This window comes from Heterocephalus glaber, unplaced genomic scaffold (assembly GCF_053883595.1).
Source record: "Heterocephalus glaber isolate CG9 unplaced genomic scaffold, H.glaber_assembly_v1.0 deba00000621, whole genome shotgun sequence".
Lineage (NCBI taxonomy): Eukaryota > Metazoa > Chordata > Mammalia > Rodentia > Bathyergidae > Heterocephalus > Heterocephalus glaber.
Window position 1 is genome coordinate 19,890,870 of NW_028258153.1, and position 24,122 is coordinate 19,914,991.

The 24,122-nt window shown below is 33.9% G+C and overlaps 1 protein-coding gene across 23 annotated transcripts in view; it reads right to left on the minus strand.

The window, feature by feature from the left end:
- The window catches only part of Pard3b (par-3 family cell polarity regulator beta), a 1,069,040-nt gene that overhangs the window by 697,855 nt on the left and 347,063 nt on the right, over positions 1-24,122 (minus strand). Inside the window, exon 1 of one of the 23 annotated variants that reach the window (XM_087205824.1) lies at positions 14,827-15,108. The exons of 20 other annotated variants lie outside the window; for them this stretch is intronic. Coding sequence is in view for 1 of the 3 variants with exons in the window: in XM_087205822.1 (XP_087061948.1) it covers positions 9,139-9,189 (51 nt within the window). In the remaining 2 variants the exon portion in view is untranslated. Of the gene's footprint in view, positions 1-3,855; positions 4,367-9,138; positions 13,314-14,826; positions 15,109-24,122 lie in introns of those variants that run through there. 2 more of the 23 variants (XM_087205822.1, XM_087205825.1) reach the window with 2 other exon arrangements.

Genomic DNA, 24,122 nt, shown 5'->3' on the forward strand with positions numbered 1-24,122 from the left:
GGTCTAGGAAAGGAATAAAGAGAAACAACTATAGGCATGTGATGAAGAAAGAACTGAACAAGCAAAAGAAATCATCAATAGTTCTCTAACTCAGAAGAAAAGGGAGGACAGCATTTCTGAAAGAAAAGAGCATGGTAAATGTTAGGAGTTATAATGACCTACAAACACAGCACAGGATTTGATTGTGGTATAGTAACTCATTATTTTAGGAATGAAGTTTCTATTAGTTAGTGAACAAGTGAGGAAGTCAGAGAATTTGAAATCTGGGTGATTGGACTAAGCAAAGCCTGGTAGAAATGAAACAGAATTGATGAGTAAAAAATTCTCCAGAATTTCAGACAGGAAATGAAAAGGGAAAAAAGAAGCATGACATGCAAAAGAATGTAAGATTTGTTTTGAGAACAAAGAATATTGAGCATGGGAAAACAGACTACATAGAGGGACAAACGTAAAAGAGAAATAAGAACTTGATCGAGCCGAAGTCCTGGAGAATCAATAAAATTGATGCTTATGATTAAAAGCATAAATAAAAGGGTTGAGATTAGCAAAGAGAAGGAATATTCCTTATTTAGACACAATAAACAGATATAAGTTAAAATGTAACAGCATGTTCAATTTGAAGAATGTGGATCTGGGTAGTCTCAACATACTCAGTAAATTGAAAGTTGATGTCATTCTAACTATAAGGAGATTTAGAGTTAGATTTAAGAAGTGTTAAATTGGCTGATTATCAAAATAGTGAATCAAAAATTGTCTTTTGAAATAAAGTGTGAGAAACAGCCTTTATTTTCATTATCTGTTTTGCCAGGAATCCAGGGAAGAAGCCTTTCTCCCACCTGCCCATTCCCTGGTGAAGAGCCAATACATTTATATAGCAAGTTCATTTAGTTGATTTTCTGGTAAGGTATAAAATCAAAAGAAAATAACTTTTATTCAATTTTTTTGAATCTTCAAAAGTTGCTACCCAGACTCACTGTTGATAGAAATGAAAATTCCTAATAAAAGTTTAAGCATGGAAAAATATCTTTTATTTTCATAATTAAAAATTTTCCTGTCAGTCCTTTCCAAGTCACTGTTCTCAATATGTAAATTTTACTTATCCAAATAAAATACAGTAATATTGTTTCCCTTTAATGTGAAATAACAGGAAATGAGATGTCCTGATCCATCATTTGAGCCATGACTATTGCCAAGTTTGAAGTTTAGATTCCTGGGAATCTTTAGCTTTCAATGCCATTTGCAGATAATTTGACTAATCTAGCAAAATAACTTATTGCTAAATTTCAGCAACATTAGTGTAGTTACATTCACAAACAGTACATCTACCTATGACATACACAGTGGTATTTTATGAACATAAATGTCTTTTCAGAAGCTTATTGAGAACAAGTTTATGTAGCCCTCTGGATTAAAATGTCCAAAATTCACCTGTAGTAAAGTTAGGCAAAGCTCTCTTCTTACATTGACAACTTCACTCCACTATGGCACTTAAATGATATTGGCCAAAGATTTTTTTAATGAATCTCCTATGCAATGTTTTCTTTATTTCCCAGCAAATAAAATAGTGTGTGGGTGGGTGTGTTTCTGTGTTTTGTTTTGTTCTGAGATGGAGTCTATGTTTCCCAAACTGGACTTGAACTGGCTGAACATTCTCCCACCTTAGCCTCCCAAGCAGCTGGGACTATAGGTTCACACCTAAGAAACTTGAAAATTGTTATGAAGACCTAGTATTTTTCGGAGAGGAATGAGAAAATGCTTTCACAGATAGAGCTGGCATATTGTTCGGAGATTCTGTAGGAGCTCGGCATGGGATAACACTATACTGAGACTTCTGGTAGTGCAGTCTCTTAACAGTTTTATTAGCATGATTGGAGCTGGCATATAATTAGTAATACTTAGGTTCTATTCTTAGTGTAGAAGGCAGTGCTTTTTTCTTTTAATAATTATTTCATCTAAGAACTTTTTTTAGGTGAAAAGAAGTTACTTGATAAACATGAGTTTGAATAAACTAATAATTGTTAATATTAAGGACTCTAAGATAAACTGCTCCTACCCACCATACAAGGACCAAAGATAATGGAATGGATATTTTTCAACACTTGCCCAAACAACATCCCTTCCCCATTCCTAACTGATTTTCTGTGTCTTTGTGCTGGAATGACAAATCCAGGTGCCTCCTACTCACTAAAAATGTTAAATGCACTAGATAGATGCTGCTTCTCTCTCTGGTCCCATAGCAGGCAGAGGTAGGAATGAGAACTAAACTCAGCCTATAACAACTACCTCTTGTGATTGAAAACATCACTGAAGGGACACAAGGATGAGAAAAGATTGGCTTTCACTTGTTGGAAAAAAACGGAAACAAAGCTTTTGTAAATGGAGAAGGGAGGAATGGTTGAAGATAAAGGAATGGGGAAGAAAAGAATCAATATTTATCATGTACAGGTACAAATTCCCTACGATGAATGTGATCATTATGTACATCAAAAGTGTACCAATAAAATTAATTTAGGAAAAGAATTGCACTTTAACCAGATTATTCTAAAATACTTTTGTCTCCCATTTGCTCACCTCACCTTGATTCCTGTCTGTTCTTAAATGCTTTATTCTTAGCCTCCTTCTGATTTCAGAAGCCCTTATGTTTTCCCAACAAATTTCTTCTTGTTTGAGGCAGGCCAGGTTAGTTTTTGTTGCTTCCAATCAAGGAGACCTAACTGCTGTAACTGCCAGGTCAAAACCTGTGACTGCTACACATCAAAGAGGATGGAATTAGGGCTAGAGATATGTCTGCATCCCAACTACAAAGTAAAGCAATGCATTCACTACAATGATCAACATTAGTTTCTTTCTTCTTCATATTCACCCTTGACACAGAAAGATACAAAATTTCCATTTCTGTCTCAAGATTTCTGGTTGCCAAGCCTTACACAAAGTGAGTATATTTTGCCATTCTTTTCTCCCCATGACTTTCCATCTATCTCCTCTGGGAAAGCTGATTACTATTTTTACACACATATACATATATCACACATAGCAGTTTCCTCCTTCTATTCCAATTTACATTGCTCTCTTCATTGAAATCCTATTCGAGATTTAGTTTCTGGGAAGCTGCCTTTCATTAACCTAACTGATCACTCTGTTACTGTGATCCAATTCAGCACTTACATATATCATTTGCATTGCATTTTCACTTATTTTAGTTTGTAAAGAATTAGATGTGTACATGTTCTTTTTCATTAAATTTGAAGCTCCCTGAAAGCTAGGACAAAATGTTTTTTTTTAACCCCAATGTTTCTATCACAGAATTCTACACACAGTGAAGACTGATATTGTTGAATAACTATTTTCACAGAGATTTTCAGAAGATATTTAAGAAGGAGCCAAGACTTTTAAGAGACTATTCATAGATGACTTTTAATATCTTTAATAGTAACTAACTGAGGTCTCTCTCTCTCTCTCTCTCTCTCTCTCTCTCTCTCTCTCTCTGTACCTGGATTGAATCCAGGGCTTTTGCACTGTGCTATATCCCCAGGTCTTTTAATTTTTTTTTTTTTTTTTTAAAAAGGGTCTGGTTAAGTTGCTAAATTGTGCGGGCTAGGCTCTAACTTGTGATCCTCTGCCTCAGCCTCTCAGAATTCTGGAATTATGGGCGTGCACCACCATGCCCAGCTCCTCAGAAGATTTTTAATTTATGTAATTGCCTTTAACTTTTCCCTTTTAATGTTAAAGTTATAAAAGAAAATAATCTGTAAAATCAGTGCCCACTTATTTGAAAATACTAGTTCAAAATTTTACTATGATGCAGTAAATAACGAGCTACAGAAAACGATCAGCATTATTAGAATGTACCATTACCTAGTGCATGCAAACACTTCATTCATTTAACAGTGTGCCAGCTCAAAGCAGAAAGCCACTTTTCCACAGTGAAAGCCAAGATGGTTTTCCTCCTGTTTGTCGCTGGGTAACCTTCCTCTTCTTCGAAAATTCATTGTAGACTAACATTATTGCTGTTGTGGTGCATAATCAGTTCACACATGTTCCATCTGTTTACGGATTCAAGACAACAATTCCTAAAATCAGATTGTTCAAGAGTCTACTTCAGTATACCTAAGTGGTTTTAGTTCATCATATTATAGCTTTTTGTGTGTAATGTGCTGGGTTTGGATCCTGCTTTTTCAGAGTCCCTATAAGGGACTAATCAGCTGAATTTTGCAATACCAATTATCAATTGCTATGCAACTAAGACAAGTAATACATTTATAACAGGTCCTCAGTCCTCTAAAAGTTCTAGTTCAGGTCACAATTCAATTCTGATCATTAATATTTGACTTATAATTTTATATGATTCAATCTCAGAAACTGTGACTATCATTTTTTGTCAATCAAAATTATCTCTGAAAAAATTCTCTGAGTCTAAAAATTGTTGGTAATTATAAATCCTCTATACGTATTTGTGTCTAAAATGTAGGCTTTATTCTATTTTTAGATACAATCAGTATTAAAAATGTCACATTAGTTAGCAAATATTAAGATAAAATTGTAGAAACAAAAGTCACCAAATGTTAATATTCCTCTATCACAGTATTTATCATTTTTTTTCTACTATTTTTTCTCCAGTGAGCCTTTTCTTTTTTTTTTCCCATTAAGTTTATTGGTACATTTTAGGTATAAAATACAGTTACATTCATCATTGGGATCTTGTACCATTACATGAGTATCTTGGTTCTTATTTTTTTCCCCTTCCCCTGCCCTCCCTTCACCCCCTCCACCCTTCCCTATTTGCAAAGACTTTGTTTCCATTTTTTCCTTTTCTCATGTTTTTTCGTTTCCCTTCTTTCCTTTCCCCTACCCCTCCCACTTCCCTGCTCCTTTAGACCTTTTCTTCCTATTACACAATATCAATTATACATTTAAAAATTACAATGTAAAGATCTAGGAGACATTACCACAGATTTTACAGAATTTAAAAGGATATAGAAAGTATATTACAAAAATCTTTTTTGAAGTAAATTTGATAACTTCTAAGAAGTACCTTGGAAGACAAATTAATGAAACTAACTCTGGAGGAAATATAAAATTTGAATAGCACCTATTAAAGAAAGTATATTCCTAGCTTGAAAACCTACCTATATGACAATAGCAGGCTCATACACATTTTAACTGATAAATTATATCAAACAATTAAAGCAGAAAAAAGAAGGAACACTTCTCCCCTCATTTTAGGAACTCAACATTGTGCTAATCCTAAAACTGGATAAAGATAATACAAGAAAAAAGTAGGAACACAGATAGAAATTTGCTTAACAAAACAAACTATTAGAAGTCAGATCTGGCAGTATGTAGAAAGTGGTTTTATTATAGAGATGGCAGTGTTGGTTCAGCATTGGAAGATCCACCCCCAAAAGTCATCATTTTAACAGAAGAAAGGAAAAAGCCATATGATTCTGTCACTAGTTGGAGAAAAAGTATTGGACTAAATTCTACAGCAGTTCATGATAAAAGCTATCAGGAGACTAGAAGTAGAACAGAACCTTCTCAACAGATTAAAGACATGTACTCCATACTTCCAGCAAAAACACCTTATATGAATGGAGAAGATACAATGCTTTCTCCCTAAGGTGTGGAACAAGGGCAGATATGCCTTCATCTGTCCATTAAACTTTGAAACACAGGCCTAAACCAAAACAGTTTGGGAATAAAATGACACAATTAGGATAGGATTGGCAAGGTAGAAGCAAAACTTTTATATGTAGATGAAATGATTATCTACAGAGAAAATACTAAGAAATCTCTAGAAGCCCCTAGAACTTGTATTTGAATTTAGCAGGATTGGAAAACACAAGGTATATATAAAAATTCAGGTCTATGTATACTTGCTATAAATGAAGAATTGGATATTGAAATTTAAAAGTTATGTAGGAGTACAAAGGACTTAGAAAAGTAAAAGAAAAGAAAAAAAAACAGTGTTGGAAGACGTTTAGTACCTAATTTTAAGACTTCCTCTAAAATTACAGTAAACAAGGCAGTGTTGATGTAAGGAAAGATATATAGATCATTGGAATAAAACAGAGAATCTAGAAATAGAGCCACACATATATGGTACACTGAGTTTTGAAAGATTATTTAACATTAACATTTTATAGAATATAAACACAATTCAAGAGCCAAGGAAAAGATAGTGTTTTCAGCAAATGGCACTAGAACACCTGGTATCTGTATATAAAAAATTAACCTCAACCCTTTATTTCCATACATAAAAATAACTTGAAAGTATCTATGAACCTAAATATGAAAGACTAAAACTATAAACCTTTAAGAAGAAAGTATAAGGGAAAATGTTTATGAATTTAGGGTAGGCAAGAACTTCCTAGGATACAAAAAAACATGATGTATAAAAAAAATTGATAAATGAGATTCCATCAAAATTTATAACTTTAAATGACATAGTTAAAATGAAAAGTAGTCCTTAAACAGATCATATTTACAATGCATATAACCTATGACCAGAATATATAAAGAACTCTTACAGCTCATTAATAGACAACCCAATTAAAAAGTAGACACAAGAAGATGTACAGCACGAGGAAAGATGTGCAACACAAGAATCAGAAAAATACTAATTAGTACAATAACAAGATTGATTTATACACTCAGAGAGATGAAGTTAAAAGTTTTAAAAGCTTTGTCATGACTTTTTCTTTTTGTTGGATTCTCCCACTTTGCGTTTAATTTGTCATGCTCAATGGATTCATTCTGCTAGGCTTCCTGGGGTGATGATCCTCATTGCCTTTTCCTAAGATAGTGTCTAAAATTTTTTGGAGTGCTGGTTTGGTATTAAAGAAATTCCTAAGGTGCTCTTTATCATAAAAGTATCTTATTTCTCCATCAATTTTGAAAGATAGTTTTGCAGGGTACATCAATCTGGGTTGGAGGCTGTTTTCCTTTAGGGCTTGAAATATCACTCCAAGCTCTTCTTGCCTTGAGGGTTTGTACTGAGAAGTCTGCTGTGATTCTGATGGGCTTTCCTCTGTATGTGACTTGTTTCTTTTCTCTCACTGCTTGTAGAATTTTGTTCTTCTGTTAGGTTTCTGGAATCTTAACAATTATATGCCTATATGTAGACCTTTTTTGATCAAGGCTAGTTGGAGTCCTATATGCCTCACTTATTTCTAGGTCAGGTTCTTTTCCCCTGCTTGGGAAGATTTCTGCCATCACTTCTGAGAACAGTTTTTTTTATGTCATCTGCACTCTCTCCTGTTTTTTTATTGACTCTGTTCAGTCTTACGTTATTCTTCTTTGCATCATCTAGCAGCTGCTGGATTGATTTTTCATGGTCCCTTACAATTTTAAAGCAATTTTTCTTTTCCTTTAATGGTCACTAATTGCAATCTTTTCTTCTATATCTGAAATTCTGTCCTCACATTGGTTCATTCTGCTGCATAGACTTTCAATGGAGTTTTTAATCTCCTGGAAATCTGTTTGTGTCTGTTTTATGGATTCCATTTGTTTCCTATGTTGGGATTCCATCATGTTCCTCAGCTCCTCTATTATTTTTTTTATCTGTGTCCTCTCTAGATTTATTAATCATGTCTTGCACTATGGGCACCATCTCTGCTGCTATCTGAAAAATTATTTCTGATTTCATTTTTTCCAGATCCTCTTTTGTTGCCAGTTCAGGGAGTCCAGGTGGTTGAGTATCAGATTGTTCCATCTCATTTCCCTTTGGGGTTGCTGTAGGTGACCTGGAAGTCTGTTTTGAGGCTTGTTTATGTGTCTTCTCATTTCCCCGGGGCTGGGGGGGTGCCGCTGGCACCCATGCAGCTCACATCCTCTGCCCTGGGAGCAGTGAAATGGTGGCTGGGGAGCCTCCTCCTGGGCACTGGGATTGGCTCACCTCCTGTGCCCTGGGATCAGTGGAATGGCACCCAAGGAGCCTCCTCCTGGGCACTGGGATTGGCTCACCTCCTGTGCCCTGGGAGCAGTGGAATGGTGGCTGGGGAGCTTCCTCCTGGGCACTCCCAGTAAGCCTTTTCTAATTGCCACCTCTACTGAACTTTTAATATATTCTGTATCTGTTTATGCACTGTATGTATATATAAAATAAATAAGTATATGGGTTAAGAGTGACTAAATATATTTTAAAGCAAAAGTTTAATTAAAAATGTACAAGCTATTAATATTTAACAGTTTTATAACTATTCATTGAACTGTTAAACTTATTTTTACATAAATTGTAATGTACCAAATTTCACATGTAAATCAATTTACATAAATATATGTGATATAATAAAGATTTAAAAAAATCATTCAAAGTTGTATTTCTAGGAAAAATAAAACAATTTATAAATAAAAATATTTGTTTAGATGTTTTATAATCATACTGCACAGACTTATTATTTGTATTATTTATTTGGGGCTTTTCATTGGTGTATTTTTGAGAAGAGATTTCACTTTGGCCAGGCTGCCTTCAAACTTGCAATCCTGTCATCTCAGCCTTATGAGTAACTGGGATTACAGTCATGTACCACCATGTTTGGCTTAAAATACATCTTTAAGGAATTTAATTTGCTTGACACAACATTTTTTTTTAAATTTTGTGGTACTAGAGATTGAAGACAAGGCCTTGCAAACAGTAGGCAAGTGCTCTATCACTGAGCTACATCTGTAGCCCAACAAAAAAGTACATAATTTAACTAGCTACACTGACTAGATTATCGTTCAGATGTCATCAACATTTTTTTCCAGCACTAAGCATGATTAATGGGTTCAATAACTTTTATAAGATTAAGTGATAAAATATTAGACTAATCTTATGCAATTTTCAAAGCTCACAAACAAAAACAATGACAATGAAATGTGAACAATATCCAAAAGGCTGCCAATGGTCATTAATGAGCAAAAACAGGACATCTCTTAGTTTACAAACTCAAGGTCTAGAAGTAGACTGAAAATCCTACACTCGAGCTGTGAATCTTCATTTTATAAAGCTAGGATTACATGTAGTTTGTATGTCTTTCATGAACTTAGTCAATGCTGCTACTGTGATACTGAAGAAAATCACATGAGAGAGATTACATACTAAGATTTTATCAGTATTGGAGGTGGACAGCATTGTAATATTTGAGACATTTTTGCTACCTTAAGTACCAATCTTCTTTGTTGTCCTTGCAGGTGATATTTTCCTTCCATTTAAAATGTATGCCCTATTTAAAAAAGAAAAACACATTTTATGTCTTCAGGTGCCCTCCAAACTACAATTTCAATGTCATCCTTCCCCTTCACCAATGTCTTTGGAAGAACTGACAATAATAAGCAGCCTCCAACTACACACCATTCACTCACTTCTCAATCAAATGAAATGTGACTTTTAGTTCTAGTATTGTACTTCATTGAAACCACTATCCACTTGGTCCTCAGTAAATAATCCCTAAAAAATGATCACAACAATAAAAATATCTCATACATGTGTTATGTATTAATTCACCAGTATCTACAAGTCTCTCCTCTTTCCTATTTTGCTGTACTTGAGGGTAGTTACCTCAACCAACTTCTTTTCTTGATAATTGCTTATTTTTTTCTCAATTCAGCTAAATACAATTTTCTCTGAAAATTCAGCCTTACTTCCAAGGTTTTATTACTTATTTTCTTCTGTCTCTCCTTTATACTCATTGCTCCAAAGAAACTGAACCCCATACCCATGAATTCTATTATTTATTTTACACATAATATTCACCAGGAATATCTCCACCTGCTGACCACTATTTATTACTATTTGGCTGTCCCATGGGAACCTCAAATTCAGCATAACCCAGGGCTGGGGATTTAGCTCAGTGGTTTCGCCACCTGCTGTGCAAGAGCAAGGATCCGAATTTGATCCCCGATACAAAAATATATACATTGTAAATTCACTTAGGCATTCGGGCCGGGGATTTACCTCAGTGGTTCCAGCACCTGCCTCGCAAGCGCAAGGTCCCGAGTTCAATCCCCGGTACCAAAAAAAAAAAAAAAAAAAAAAATTCAGCATAACCCGAACTAAATGCACTATCTCCCACTATCCACATATCTGTCGGTGTTCTTACTTCAAAATATGAAAATCCATAGACCTTATTTTGCCTAAACACATGGTAAATGTTTCTGTTCTTTCCCCTTTACCTGTTCTAGCCTGTCTTGCATAAACCATCAATTGCGTAATTGTACAGATGTTGTAATGTCTTTACATCTGTCACAACTATTCTATCCCACGGCAAGTGCCCTAGTGTGGGCACTGATCCCTCCCCTGGCCTATTACAACAGTCCCCCATTGAAAAGCATTTTTTTTCCTTTGCAATCCTCTTTACACACTACCATCAAATTCCTTTTATAAAAATTCAAATATAACCATGACACAGTCTTGCTTTAAAAAATCCCTCCTATTCATAAACAGCTTTTTTCCATATGATCCTGAATTGCTCTTCTAGTCTTATTCATTATCACAATAGATAATTGCTATTTCACTGAATAAACAAGGACCTCCCACACCTCTGATTCCAGCCATGTTCTTTTTTCTTTATCTTTTCTTTGAGTGCTTCCTCTCCTCCTTCTATAATTATAAAAATATCTACCTTAGACTTTGTAACATTTACAACAATCACCTTCTTCCCAAATTTGCCCAAATCCTCCCATCATACTCTGATTTTATCTAAGATGAACAAGCAAAGGTCTATATTGTTTGGGACCTCATCTATGTTAGAATCTGGCTTATTTTTTCTGTAAACAAATTTCTCTGGGTTGTTAGCTACTTACTTAGATTTTCTAGAATACATGATCTTAGATAGGGATACTTTTCAACATTAAACATAACAACCTAAAGAATTCCTTTTATTTATTTATTTTTTTAGCACTCCTTTTAATGGGAAAAATAACCCTCATTCCTTCATACATGGACAATAAATGAATTCTATTAACAATGCTGAAGGTCTAATGAACCAGCACTGATTACATAGTCCCAAGTTTGTAAAGAGAAACTCAAAAATGAAATAAAATTCATCAAAGCTTAGAAAAGACCACCAGTTTAGCCTCACTCACCTATTGCACATCTGTCTGACCACATTATCTTAGTGCTCAAGTAACATTTTTGCATTTTAATGTGGTATGCTATCAGATTAATGCCCAAGATATTCCAGCTGCACTGCAAGTGGAGGAGTGGACACATAGGAATATTATGCATGGCTTGTACCATTGACACTGAGCAAAGGAAATGTGATTAGCACCAAATTGCATCTGACAGGGGAATCAGAAACCTGTCAAACACGATGACATGGATCCAATGTTTCCAGGCAAAAGGGGGAATAAAGGAGCAGGGCAGTCTGGCATGGAGATAGCAATAAAACACCACGGCAATGATAAATTAATTCATTTACTTATGAAAAATTAGAGTCTTCCACACACAGCTCTCATTTATAATCTTGTCAATCTGGTTGAGTAAATAAAAAGGCTCCATGATATTAGTTGAAAACATAAGCAAGAGAAGGAAAAGGCAATAATTGGATGCTTGGCTTTACCTTTAATCAAACAGAATAATTTGCTGTGAGCTACAATGCTCTTTGAAAGAAAATTTTCCTAAAAGGATACGTATGTGATACCTCCTCTTGTGATCTTCTTTCTGGCCTGGAATGTAGGGCTGTAAAAATCCAGGGCATATGATCATTGCTGTGTGCTCAGTTCTAACTACTCAGTAACAGGGGTATTTGGAAAAAAGATATGTCACGGTGGCCTTGACAGTTTGCTTTTTGAAGACTCTCTGAAGGGAAACCATAAATCTCCTTTGATATGAAGTGGTCATAGACAGTTATATCGGGTTGGCTCTAACAAAAGTGGCCAGCACTATGAAAATCAATATATCCTGATAGTTAACAGTCTTATGGGAAGGATTGGATGAACCTTAGGATTTTTGTGGTGTCATTATCTGGGACTTTGTAATTGCTCTTCACACATATTCCCAAGAAGGTTTTTCATACTTTGTGTATGAAAAAAGGAAAAACTCTTCTTGCATCCCCAAATCAACATGACTACAGGAACAAATACAATCTAAGGAGCAGAGAATGCAAGAGAAATTCAAGAGCTTGTCTAAAGGGAAGTTTTTTAGAAAGTACAAGCTGTGTCTTTTAAACTGGTAATTGCTTAAATTTTTTTCAAAATTTTTATTACAGTAAAAGACACACTGCCACCAAAAATCTCTCAAAATCCTCCCCTTCACTTCAAACACACTTATCCCATCATTCTTGCCACTTTCTGAAGCAGATCTGGAAGTCCTTTTTCCTGTGTGTCTTCAGTTATGCTGTCCTGGCTGCCTTAATGTGCTGATTTTATTCTAAACATTTATTTGTCATGGTTTGACTTTGAAAAAGAGCCTGAAGTCACAAGATGTTAAATCTGGTAAACTCGGTGGATAAAGGCACAGGGTAATGTTTTTATGAGGTTGTTTCTCTTTTGGATGACATTCAGTGGTAGCATTTATAGTATTTTTGATTATACCTCCAGGGAAGTGGACTTCCAGAACTGCTTTAGAAAGCAGCAAGAATGATGCACAAGCATGACAAAAACAAGGAAGTATGCTTTGAAGGCAATCAATAGCAATGTGTCTTTTACTTTAATAAATTGTTTTAATTTAAATTCACTGTATATTTTGATCACCCTTTGTAAGTGACTGGCTAGAAGAGGTGGTCAAAGAGAATAGTTTTCAGGGCACAAAAACACTCCTAGAACCTATTCTCTCAAGTCTTACATACAAATATTTTTAGAAATTACTAAAGCTATAATGTATAGATTATTTTAACAGGATTAAATAAAATTATTTTTCTGGAGGGAAAGAGTTATTTCTTAGATAAAAGATGAGTTATACTTAAGAAGGTCATAGTGATTTCATTAATAATCCCAAACTGGAACCATCCCAGGTGCTCACAAACAAAAGACCAGGCAGGCAACTTGTGGAATATTCATACAGTGGACTATTATCAACATTAGAAAGGCTAACTACCAATGTACCCAACACCTGGAAATCCCTGAAGACATGCTGAATGAAAGATGCCTTCACATAAAAAAATATATACCATACCATTTCGCTAGAAGACAGTGCTTCTTAAAAACAAACAAACAAACAGTGGTTGTTGTTTGGGCTCAGGATTAACTGGGTAAGGTGACTTTCTGAGGTGGTGATAATGTTTCATATCTCTTTAGCGACTGGCATTACACAGGCATATGCATTTGTCAAAACTTTCCAGTGAGACACTTGACATTTGTACATTTTGTCATAGGTATGGACCTTTAAAAAGATCCATAAACAATATAGAGTTCTAAATTATATATATATAAATTATATTATCATACTAATTACAATATATTTGTATAACATATAGCATATTATATGACATATAAATGCAACATGTTTATTAATTATGATATATAATTTTGTTAAATAATATAGGATTATGTTAATTATATTATTATACAAATTCTTTTGGGATGATACCTGAACTTGGAGTTGCATCCAAAAATAAAAAATGAGCCAGGCATGGTGGAGCACACCCAGAAAGTTATCCTGAACTACACAGACAGACCCTGTCTCAAAAACCAGCCAACCAAAGATTGAAGAATGATTACAGAAATAGATAGATGAATGGATGTACAATAAAGCTAATAAAGTAAAAATGTTAGCTATAAAATCTAGGTATTAAATATATATGTATTCACTGAATAATTATTTCAATTTTTGTGTATACTTGAAACTTCATAATAAAATGTTGAAAAAGAGAGTGAATGAGTAATAGTTTTAAATAAATACTGAGTCAAACAGAATCATAGGGCCAGAACAAACTACCAGAGATATAAGAACTGCACTTGGTCCTGGGTAGAATGTGGGTGATAGTGAGTCACCCTTTAGACTGGGGAAAATAACTGAACCAGGTAAAAACAGAAATGTCACAAAACCATTTAAAAAGAATGAACGGGATGTCAGATCTCCAAAAGCTACATTATCATTCCATAACTTTTTCAAATTTTATACCTCAGCAAAAAGCAAGTAAAAGAATATTTCCTATGTAAAGTTTCAAAGCAAACCTAGCAAGAAAATATCTCCCTTAGGAGAAACAGTATCAAGCATTATGACGTTTAAAAAATAAGTTGCCTGTTTGTAATGCTTAAAATCCAACAGCTTTCATCTTACATTAAGAATGTTCTCAGAGGAAAAACTTGAAGGTGTATATTTTACTTTTTCTTCCACTTATTTAAGTAAGTATTTATTTCTTCTTAGTTTAGCTTCATTCCATAAAACACTGACTCCAGGGCCGGGGATTTAGCTCAGTAGTTCTGCCGCCTGCCTCGCAAGTGCAAGGACCCAAGTTCGATCCCTGGTACCAAAAGAAAAACTGACTCCTCACATTGGGATATCCATTCAACTTAAAAATAAAAATACAGCAGGCTACATAGTACTACATGCTTTACTTTGTAAACTTTATTTTAATTGTCTTAACTAATAATGCAAGCGCCTGTACACTAATCTAAGAAAAACTTTTCACTATTCCAAACTTCAAATTCTAATATTTAATGGGATTAAGAGAATGAAAATATAATGTCTTAGTATTAACAATTCCAAAGTTCACTATATCTTGCATTAGCCAGTATGGACAAATCACTTATAATTATAATCCCCAACAGCCCTTCAGATCCTAAAACAGCTTACATTTGAACAATAAATGAAATATACTGAATAAAAGAAAAATATCTGTAACTGGCTACAACCTCACTTAATGCTCTTCTGATACAAATTAGAAACAGAAATTGAGAACTCACTGTTTCAGGCTTCTGGACAGGCTTCTAGTTAAGCTCAGCTAAAAATCCTTCATGGCTTCTCATACCGCAGAATAACTTCTTAGAATAACAACACAAGGCCCTGTTTGATCCACCCACACATCAAGACCTTATTATTTCCCTTCTTATATTCCTTTTTCCCATTCTTGAGTTAACTGAGGACATTTAAAAAATATTATGTATTGCATTGTGTGAATGCAACAGAAAATGTTACTACATATGATTAGGAATAAGGAATTAAATCTAACAATTATCTAGAAACTTCAAAATTACCATATACCTAAAACAAAGTTTTAATGAAAGTTGCATAATCAGTGATGTAACGTTTTCTATTTTATAAATGTATGAAATACTCTTATATCTAGAAGATATCATGAAGAATGAAAAGTATGTAAGTGCCTATCACCTGACCCTAATTTTTTTATCTTGGAAAATAAACAGTCAACTGTCTTTCCTTTCAACAGTTATCTTAACAGTTATTTTCAACAGCTATTTTTCCCTGTGTACACTGTTACACATAGTATTTCAAAGATACCCATTCTTCCTTGACTGAAGTCATCTATAAAATATGACCAAGGCAGATACTGGACTTGTAACCAAACACGCAAACCCACTGAGGACACTTATGAGTCCACCACTTAGGCCTTCAGCAGTCAAATGCACAGCCACAAACCACAAATAAATTTTTAATTATTCCACATTTGGTTTTTACAATGCTTTGAGACAAGCAGTTATGAAAGGCATTTTATTTGTCTGATATCATTAATATGCATCAGTGACAATGAAACCACAGGAAAATCTTGTGATTGGGGTATCTTGAGTATTAATTAGAGTTGCCAAAAATGTCTGAAGAGTTTTGAGGAAGACCCCAACTAGTTGTCATTATTTCAGACATGTGATTCAGGGCACTGTGATTCTGAGGAAATTAAGCTCTCTAACGTATTTTTACTTTTACTAGTAGGTTGTTTTTCATGCTGAAAGTAGAGTTTTAGTTTACTCAAACGAAATTTCAGTAGCATTTTTCAATATATAGTCCTGAAAATGTTACATATATATGTATATATATAAATATATATTTTATATGTTTACATATAAAATTAAATGACCAAATAATGGCTATTCAAATGTTCATAATTCTAAAATTTCCTTAAATGATGCATAACAAATTTCATCATTATTCAGTTATTACCACAGGAATAATGGAAATTAATAATAAACTTAAAATGAAATACAACTTCATTTTGAGAGAGGCATCTCTAGAAAGACTTTCTTAAAATTAAAATTAAATTTACTGATTAGAGAGTTTATTCAGTATAGAATGGGCCCTTTGATGAAATAATGTGAAATTAAAAAGTGACATAATTTAACTTGGAGGGGAAAAAATGTCTGAGAGGAGGAAGCTAGAAGAACACATGATCTAGGAATATTTTTAAAGGAATTGGCTAACCATGCTCTCTATTCCCATTAAGAAAATGTTTTCCAGATGTGACAAATGTTTCCACAGGCCATTCATTTAGAGGGAGAGCAAAGGTTCAGATTAATAGAACTGTCTCTGTACTTGAACTCCTCCACTCCATCCAGAGACCCCTAGTAGGTAAAGGAAGGGACAGCTCACGTTGCCTCTTCCTGTTCTGTGCTCATGGCTTTGGCATCCCTTCCTGGTGGTGTGCCTGGCACTGCTCCTGAGGATGGTAACCAACTCATTCACTGCCTCTGAAGACGTCCTTAGCCGTGGTCTGGAGCCCCATGCTTCTGGGCAGCCTCTGGGCAGGACAGTCTCCACTTGAGAGAACCTGATGCCTTGGCCTTAGTACCACTACACTGCCCAACCTCAGTTGGGCTGGATGCTTTCTCTGCCCCACTGTCTGCCCCTGAACCCACTTAGCTTTCTTTCCTTGTGTCCATACAGTGCTCCTAACCTGGGTACCACTGGGTCATGTCACTGGTTTTGCAGGCTGGATGGGAGAGTGTGTGAAGAGGTTTTGTTTGACTCTTGGGCAATGGTTATGTCAGCTCCTCCTCTCCTCATGTGCAGGAAGCAGCTCCTCATCTACTTCTCCCTGGAAGTGGCTGTCTTTTCTATCCTTACGGTCAGACAGCCCAATTTCCAGTATGTCATTTTCTTCCCCCTTCCACTCTCTTCTTTCTTCCTCATGCTGTCTTTCCTCATGCTGTGAATTAAAATGATGATGAAGGAATTTCAGTTAAACTGAAAAAAATTGTTTGTGACTTTCTAAGTATCAGTGACCAAAAGCAGATACCAACCCTTACCAAGGGCATATATATACAGGTGGTTACACCTAACCAGAGGGTCCCATGCTTTCTTGGTTCCTGGCACCTTTAGTGTCTAAGTAATGTTTTCATGGTGTCTTCAGATCACAGTACAGTAAAAACCAAATGATTCTATTAAATAGGAAGGTTCAGACAATGTAATTATTCATGTCCTACCAATTTAATGGCCATTTGGAAAAATAATATACGTGAATTGAACAGAATCATAGTTTCACATAATTCTCAATCACAATTACTAACAGAATGTATGTGCCTGTTGGACATTGCAGAACTTCTTAAATTAGATATACCACCCTCGTTTCCTGTTACATGATGATTTTCACATGGTACTTACTTTATGTCTGAGCAACTGATGAAAACTCAATTTTGTTAAAGATATCCTCCAAAACAGAGCATGATCTATATTGCAACTGAACTCCCATGAGCTACCAGTATACGTGTTTCACAGAAGATCAAAATGTTCTACAATGCCCTGGTGAGTTTTCAGTGGTGCCACTGGGTACTGGCCTCACAGTTAGGAAATCATAAGAACTGTGGTTCTGAGTATTTTTGCATGCATTATCTTGTAACTCAATAGTCACAAGGTCCATACTGCCATCAGATGAGGAAACTAAAGCAGTATTACACACTCCTTTTGAAGACAGGATTCAATTCCAGAGACTGATTCTAGACCTTGGGATAGTCATAAAACTGTAACACAGGGCATGTACACATTTGAGGGATACAATGGAATATTCCTAAAAGATTATGGAAGTTTGCATATTGAATGTGTAGGAACAATCCTATAAACTCCCATCTTTCTATGATGGTTATTAAACACAGAATTTGCAGATTGATGAGGTCAAATTTCTCCTGTGAACATAATGTTCAATGCAATATAACATCTTTAGAAAACATCATTTTGAAAACGTTGAACATTTGAAAAATTCATTTAATAAACATATGATGCTCATTTTACCTGTCGGCTAAATTATCATTAGTGGGCTAAATTCATTTCCATGATAAATGATAATAGCCCCTTAGAAAGTCATCACTTTAATGCTTCCAAACACCTATTTTTTATATTTAATATTCAGATTAGCCAGGTAAACATGGAAGGACCCTGATAAATGTAGAGAAGGGAGCAAACCAGAACTAAAATAAAATATGATCTATAATAACGCTGGAGATAAGTGAAAGAACTCAAATAATTACTCAGTAATCCAACTTAGTTTTCATATAGTTTTATTTTTTAGCCATTTTCAGATAAAATATTTAACATTTTATTCCTTTGTTGTTCAATCATTTGATTGATTTTCCAACATTCAATAACAAATGGCATCCTGTGCATTTTACAAGATTAAGTTTTGATTGTTTTAAACAAGTATATCTTTAAAATATCTTTAAAATCAGTTAAAATATGTGTACTTTAAGCTTTTGAAATCTAATGCAACTATTGCTAAAGTATATGTTTATGCTATAAGAGAGAGCATCCTTTACTACATAAAATCACTGTGAAACTCAAGACATAAATCCAAATGATCTCCAAATAGTTAATATTACAGTAAAGGCAAATTTAAGTCCTTTGTATACTTTCTGCTGTGGGTTAGTCCTTTAAAACAATGTGGGAAAGACCCAAAGGTATGGAATTAAGTGAACAAAAAGAATCATCAAGCTTATACCCAAAGAATATAAACCAAGAATTGGTATTATTTCTCAGTCTCCAAGCACTTCTGTGCTGCATTACTTTCTCAAACTTTGTAAATATATACTTGAAGTGTTACTTGAATATAGACAAAATATTAATTACTTTTCTTTTTAAAAAATTCCAGCTTTATTGATGTACAATTGACAAATAAAAATTATACATATTTATTATACATATTATACATATTTATTATACATAATTATATATATGTAATTCCAACATATACATCCATGCAAATAATTAGCACAACCAATGTAATTACATCCGTCACCTCACACAATCAAAATTTCCTAAAATTTTCAAGTAAATTGTTGCTATTGGTAGATATCTGTGATCAATTGTGACCTTCTGTTGATCTTGGCAAACAGCCACATATTCTCTGAGGTAAAAATACCAAGGGTTAAAATGGATTTTAGTTTATCGTGCAAAAATACCATTGTACTCAAAAATGAAGTTTTCTGAGTCCTCGGCCAAATTTCTAGTCAAATTTTTTATTTATAAATGGTGAAATCTTGAGAAATTCAACACACAAAACTTTTCTAAATTACTAAAGATGTATTACACTTGATTTTAGCTAAAAGGCTGAGAAGCAATGTAAAGATACATTAATAAGATTTAAATCTCAAAATCATATAGAAACAAAAAAATACAGTGTCATGGTTTTAGTCACAACTGTTCTGGACTCCATGTAGGCAAGATGACAAGGCAGAGGATGAGAGGCCAACTATTCCAAGAATGATAATGGCAGCTCCCAGACCCTGAGCTCTGCAGTCTACATGGCATGGGGCTGGGCAAGTTATACACAGGATCATATTGAACTCCAAGTTCCTCCTTGGATCATATTGAACTCCAAGTTCCTCCAAGGATCAGCTGAACATCTACTCCCACCCACGGCTCCACCCCAATGGAAACAACTCCCTGCCATACACTACTATTTGTACTATTTGTACACCAATTCGTTCATTTGTTCTCATTAATTCAGAGAGCACTGAGTAAGTTTATGCGTGATAGTTGCAACGCTTACAGATATATGAAGAAAAAATATTAATACAACTAAGAACAAATGAAGTGACAATTTAAGTGCAATGTGTATGGCTATTAAAATTGACACTTTTGCTTAATCCAATTATTAGAACCTATTAGATGAGGCGCAAAACAAAAAAGATCCCATTCTTACAGGAATTTTGTTCATAAGTTTAGGCAAAACATTAATTTTTCCCCTCAGAAGCTAAATATTTTAGGATTATTTCTGACTCATCAACATTTTCTATTCTCTTTTTCAGATTCTCTTATCAATATTTAGTTGCTTTTCATTTATCTAGACCATCATTTCTCTTAGCTTGAAAGCACAAACTCAATATATCTTTTACCTGGCTTATCCTAAGTTTCTTGCCTTTTAATTTTCTGATTTCTAGACAGTTCTTCTTCACATAATTTGCTTCTTCTACCAAAAAAGTTCTATTCTTAAAAAAATAAAAAATAAGACCAGCAATGTTCATTTTTTAAGGTTTCAGCAAAACTATGTATTACACTAAGGAAGAACATAAAAATTCTCAACATATTTTATAAGAATTACTTTCCTTTATAACCTCATACATATTTTCCAACTGCTTTCTCTTTCATCTCAGTCAACTACTGCATTTTCTCCATCCAATCATATATATATATATATATATATTCTCTCTCTCTCTCTCTCTCTCTCTCTATATATATATATATATCTCCATATATATCCAGTCACACACACACACACACAATTCTCCATTTTTTTTCTTGAGAACATTTTATTTATGTCTTCTTAATTCAGTATTGGAGGTTCACCAATATCTCTCCCCATTCATCATCTAATCACCTAAACATCTTATACACTTGATCCTCTTCTATGTCATATCCAACAGTGAGATAGTTCATGATGACTTCTGCTTCTACACTTTATTGATGCTATTCATTGTATTTTAAAGAACATTAAAAGTGGTTTTAAAAAATCTAAATATCTAGCAAAGAAGGAGGTCTTATATTGATTACAATAGATTTGTGCACTAGGATATTTTACAAGAAAAATGATTCCAAAAGTAAAATCACCCATGTTCCTACCCCTTTTAAAAATTATATAAACTAAATAAAATTCTGTCCCAAACTCTAAAGCACCAAGAACCCCATGCTAGTACAGTTAATCACTATTAAAAATTGAGTGTATAAGCTTCTGGTTAGGTATTCTCATTATTTCCATTTTATAGATAGTTAAGTGGCATACCTTTAGATCACAGAGCTAAGAACTGGTAAACCTCTCACACAAATCCAGGCACTTGGCTCCAGAACATTTGTTTATAAACACTGTATTTTATATTTATCAACATCTACTTACAACTTCCAAGATTAATGTACTATATTTATCTTATTTCTTTGTATAATTACTATGCACATTTATGTTGTCTTTTCTGTATTTGAAACATTACTAAAAAATGCTGTAGTAAATATGTGTGTGATCTCTTTATAAAATGTTTTACTTCTATAGAGTAGATCTATGTAGTTTCTATATGTCATAGTGTGGACTTTCCATTTTAATAGATAGGGCCAAATTAATTTTTCAAATATTTGTACAAATTTAAATTCTTAACAAAAGTGTCCTTCTTTATTTAATAAGGTGTAATTTTGTGTATTATTCCTAACTGCATAACTTTGAACCCTTCCGCAGATGCTTGATATTCCTAAAGTCCTAGTAATAAATTCTCTTTTGCCTTAAATTATCCACTTGCAACAGAAACCAGTTCTGCTGTAAAACATAACATAATATGACTCCACCCACCTGTTTTATCACCCAGCCTTATGCCTTTATCTTAGCCACAAAGTCTTATGAGAATTTATTAATTATTTGTCTTTAACACATTTCACGCAGGTCATATATACTCTCTATGGAAATTCCCACATTACTTAATCTAGACCCATAGATAAAGGAAACCTAGATATTCTAGGTAGATAATCTCTTGGGATCTATGCTAGGCATTAATTCTTTTAGGTTCTCCTGCTATTTTATTTGGTTTACAGAGAATCTGAGATCTACACAAGGGTGGGTGGCAGGAAGTCCAAGAAATCTAAGCTTTCATGCAACATTTTTCCATTCAACTAAATCAGTCTCTTCCATTCTTTTGTAATTCATGGAATTTTATTCTTTGTTGGGCATTACACAAATGCTAAAATAACATTTTTGTACAGAAGGAGAACAGTATCGATTTCCCTCCAATGGGCAACCTCAGATAGCATTTAAAAAAATTATTCCCACTTGGTAGAAGAGATGAAAGGTATTACTTACACTATACTGTCCCAGAAGCCTGATTCATTAGAACAATGATCAAAAAAGAGACTTGATGTTTTAGTTCAATTTCTTCCACTTTGTGCAGGAACTCAGGTAACTCATTTATATGGGATTCAATTTCATCTTTAAAACTGACAAATAAAAATGATAATTATACTTAAGTTTATTTAAATTTCCTGTAGCCCAAATTTTTTATGACTCAATAATTAAGAAGTCTTAACATATGCTCATATTTCTGAATTTCCTTTCCTATCATTATTCTCTTACATTAAAAACTCAAAGAGATTTTATCTGTTTAAACTCACTATATTTGGTGCTATAAGATAGCACCAAGGGACTTAGGAAAATACTTTAAATTATTACGATAAACAGGCTGGTAACAAAATAATTTTCAGTGAATCCAAAAGTTGTCAGACACAGGGAGAAGGAAACTTAAACTGTTTATAGACACAAGCCTGGGAAACAATATGTCAAGACAGTCTTATGATATCAATAAAAAGATGTATTTTTATGATTATATACTTATTGAATTCTGAATCACATTAAATAAATCCTTAGCTGAGCCCAATATTCCCTTGTATTCCTATGAATAGTGACACAATGAAGTTCCCTGAAAATAATAAATTATTCTGCATTATTAGCAGGGTAGGTTAGAGAAATTAACTGTATTGGGAATTTTCCTCCAGAGGGATTTTATGACATAATTTACATTCCAATGAAAATGCAAAAGTAGGAGGTATACTAAAATTGAAGGTTTTAAGGACAAGATCTAGAAGCATGATCCTATGGATTCTGATCATTTTTCATGAAGCTAGTCATCCTCTTCCATGGGTATTTTCTTAGTTGTGGGAAAAGAAGCTTAATTTTTTTTTTCATTTTCCAAAAGGAAACAGCATTTTTGCTTCTACTTTTTAATATACCCAATTCTCTAGAAATGCTAACCTTTCTAATAATACTCATTATCTATAAATAGCATATATTCTCGAGGATATCACCCTGAGCACTCTAATTCAAATGGTTTAGAAAACTATACAGATTTTAAAAAATGGAAAAATTTTAACATAAAAGTAAGCCCAGGAGAAACATAACTTGGTGACCATATTACAAAACAAGTTTCCTCTCTGGCTGGAAGTCAGGCTAAACAGGATAACAATTTTTAACTCATTCCTTTTACAATTATTAGGCAGCTAATATTTTTGTGATGCTGTGGTTATTAAAATGATTGCTAAATTTTCAACATAAGAGATGTCACCTACATTATATAGGCAGCATGCCACATTGAGCAGAGGAAATGATTAATAATAACAATCCAAAGACCATGTATTCTCTCATTAATAAAAAGGTCTATTGCCATATACAACTGCCATGGAGGAAAACCCTCTTTGCACCATATTCATTCATTTACACACACATGCACACACACACACACACACAGTGAAAGGAGAAAAGAGACAAATGGCTTTTGTTTTCTAAATGCCATTTTTAGTTCCTTATGATGATAGAGTACCAGGTATTTCAAAGTATGTTAAATCTAAATCAGTTGCATTCTGACTGAAATCCCTACTTCACATCCATATACAGAGAAGACAGAAATACATTGCATTTTTCTCTGTTTGACAAGTGGTTACTGTGACTTGCAAATAATACACCATGTCCTATTTATTTAGCCATATAGAAAGGATTTAACGGTTACCCATCTGGTTGAGGAATAAAAAGTATTACCACATATTACAACATATGATCAGGAATCATTTGCTAATATGTAGCAAAATCACTAGTCAAAACAAAGTAGTGGAAACAACTACTCCTACATTCTTGTTCCCTTTGCCTTCCACCTCATTTTGGAAGGTATCTAAATTCTTGTTTTCTTGGATTAATCTTTAGAATGACTTAATCTTATACAGGTCACCCCATTTGTTTCTTCTGACTGAAGTTTTCTATGAATTTTTTTTTTTAGTTCCTTTATTGGTACATTTTAGGTATACA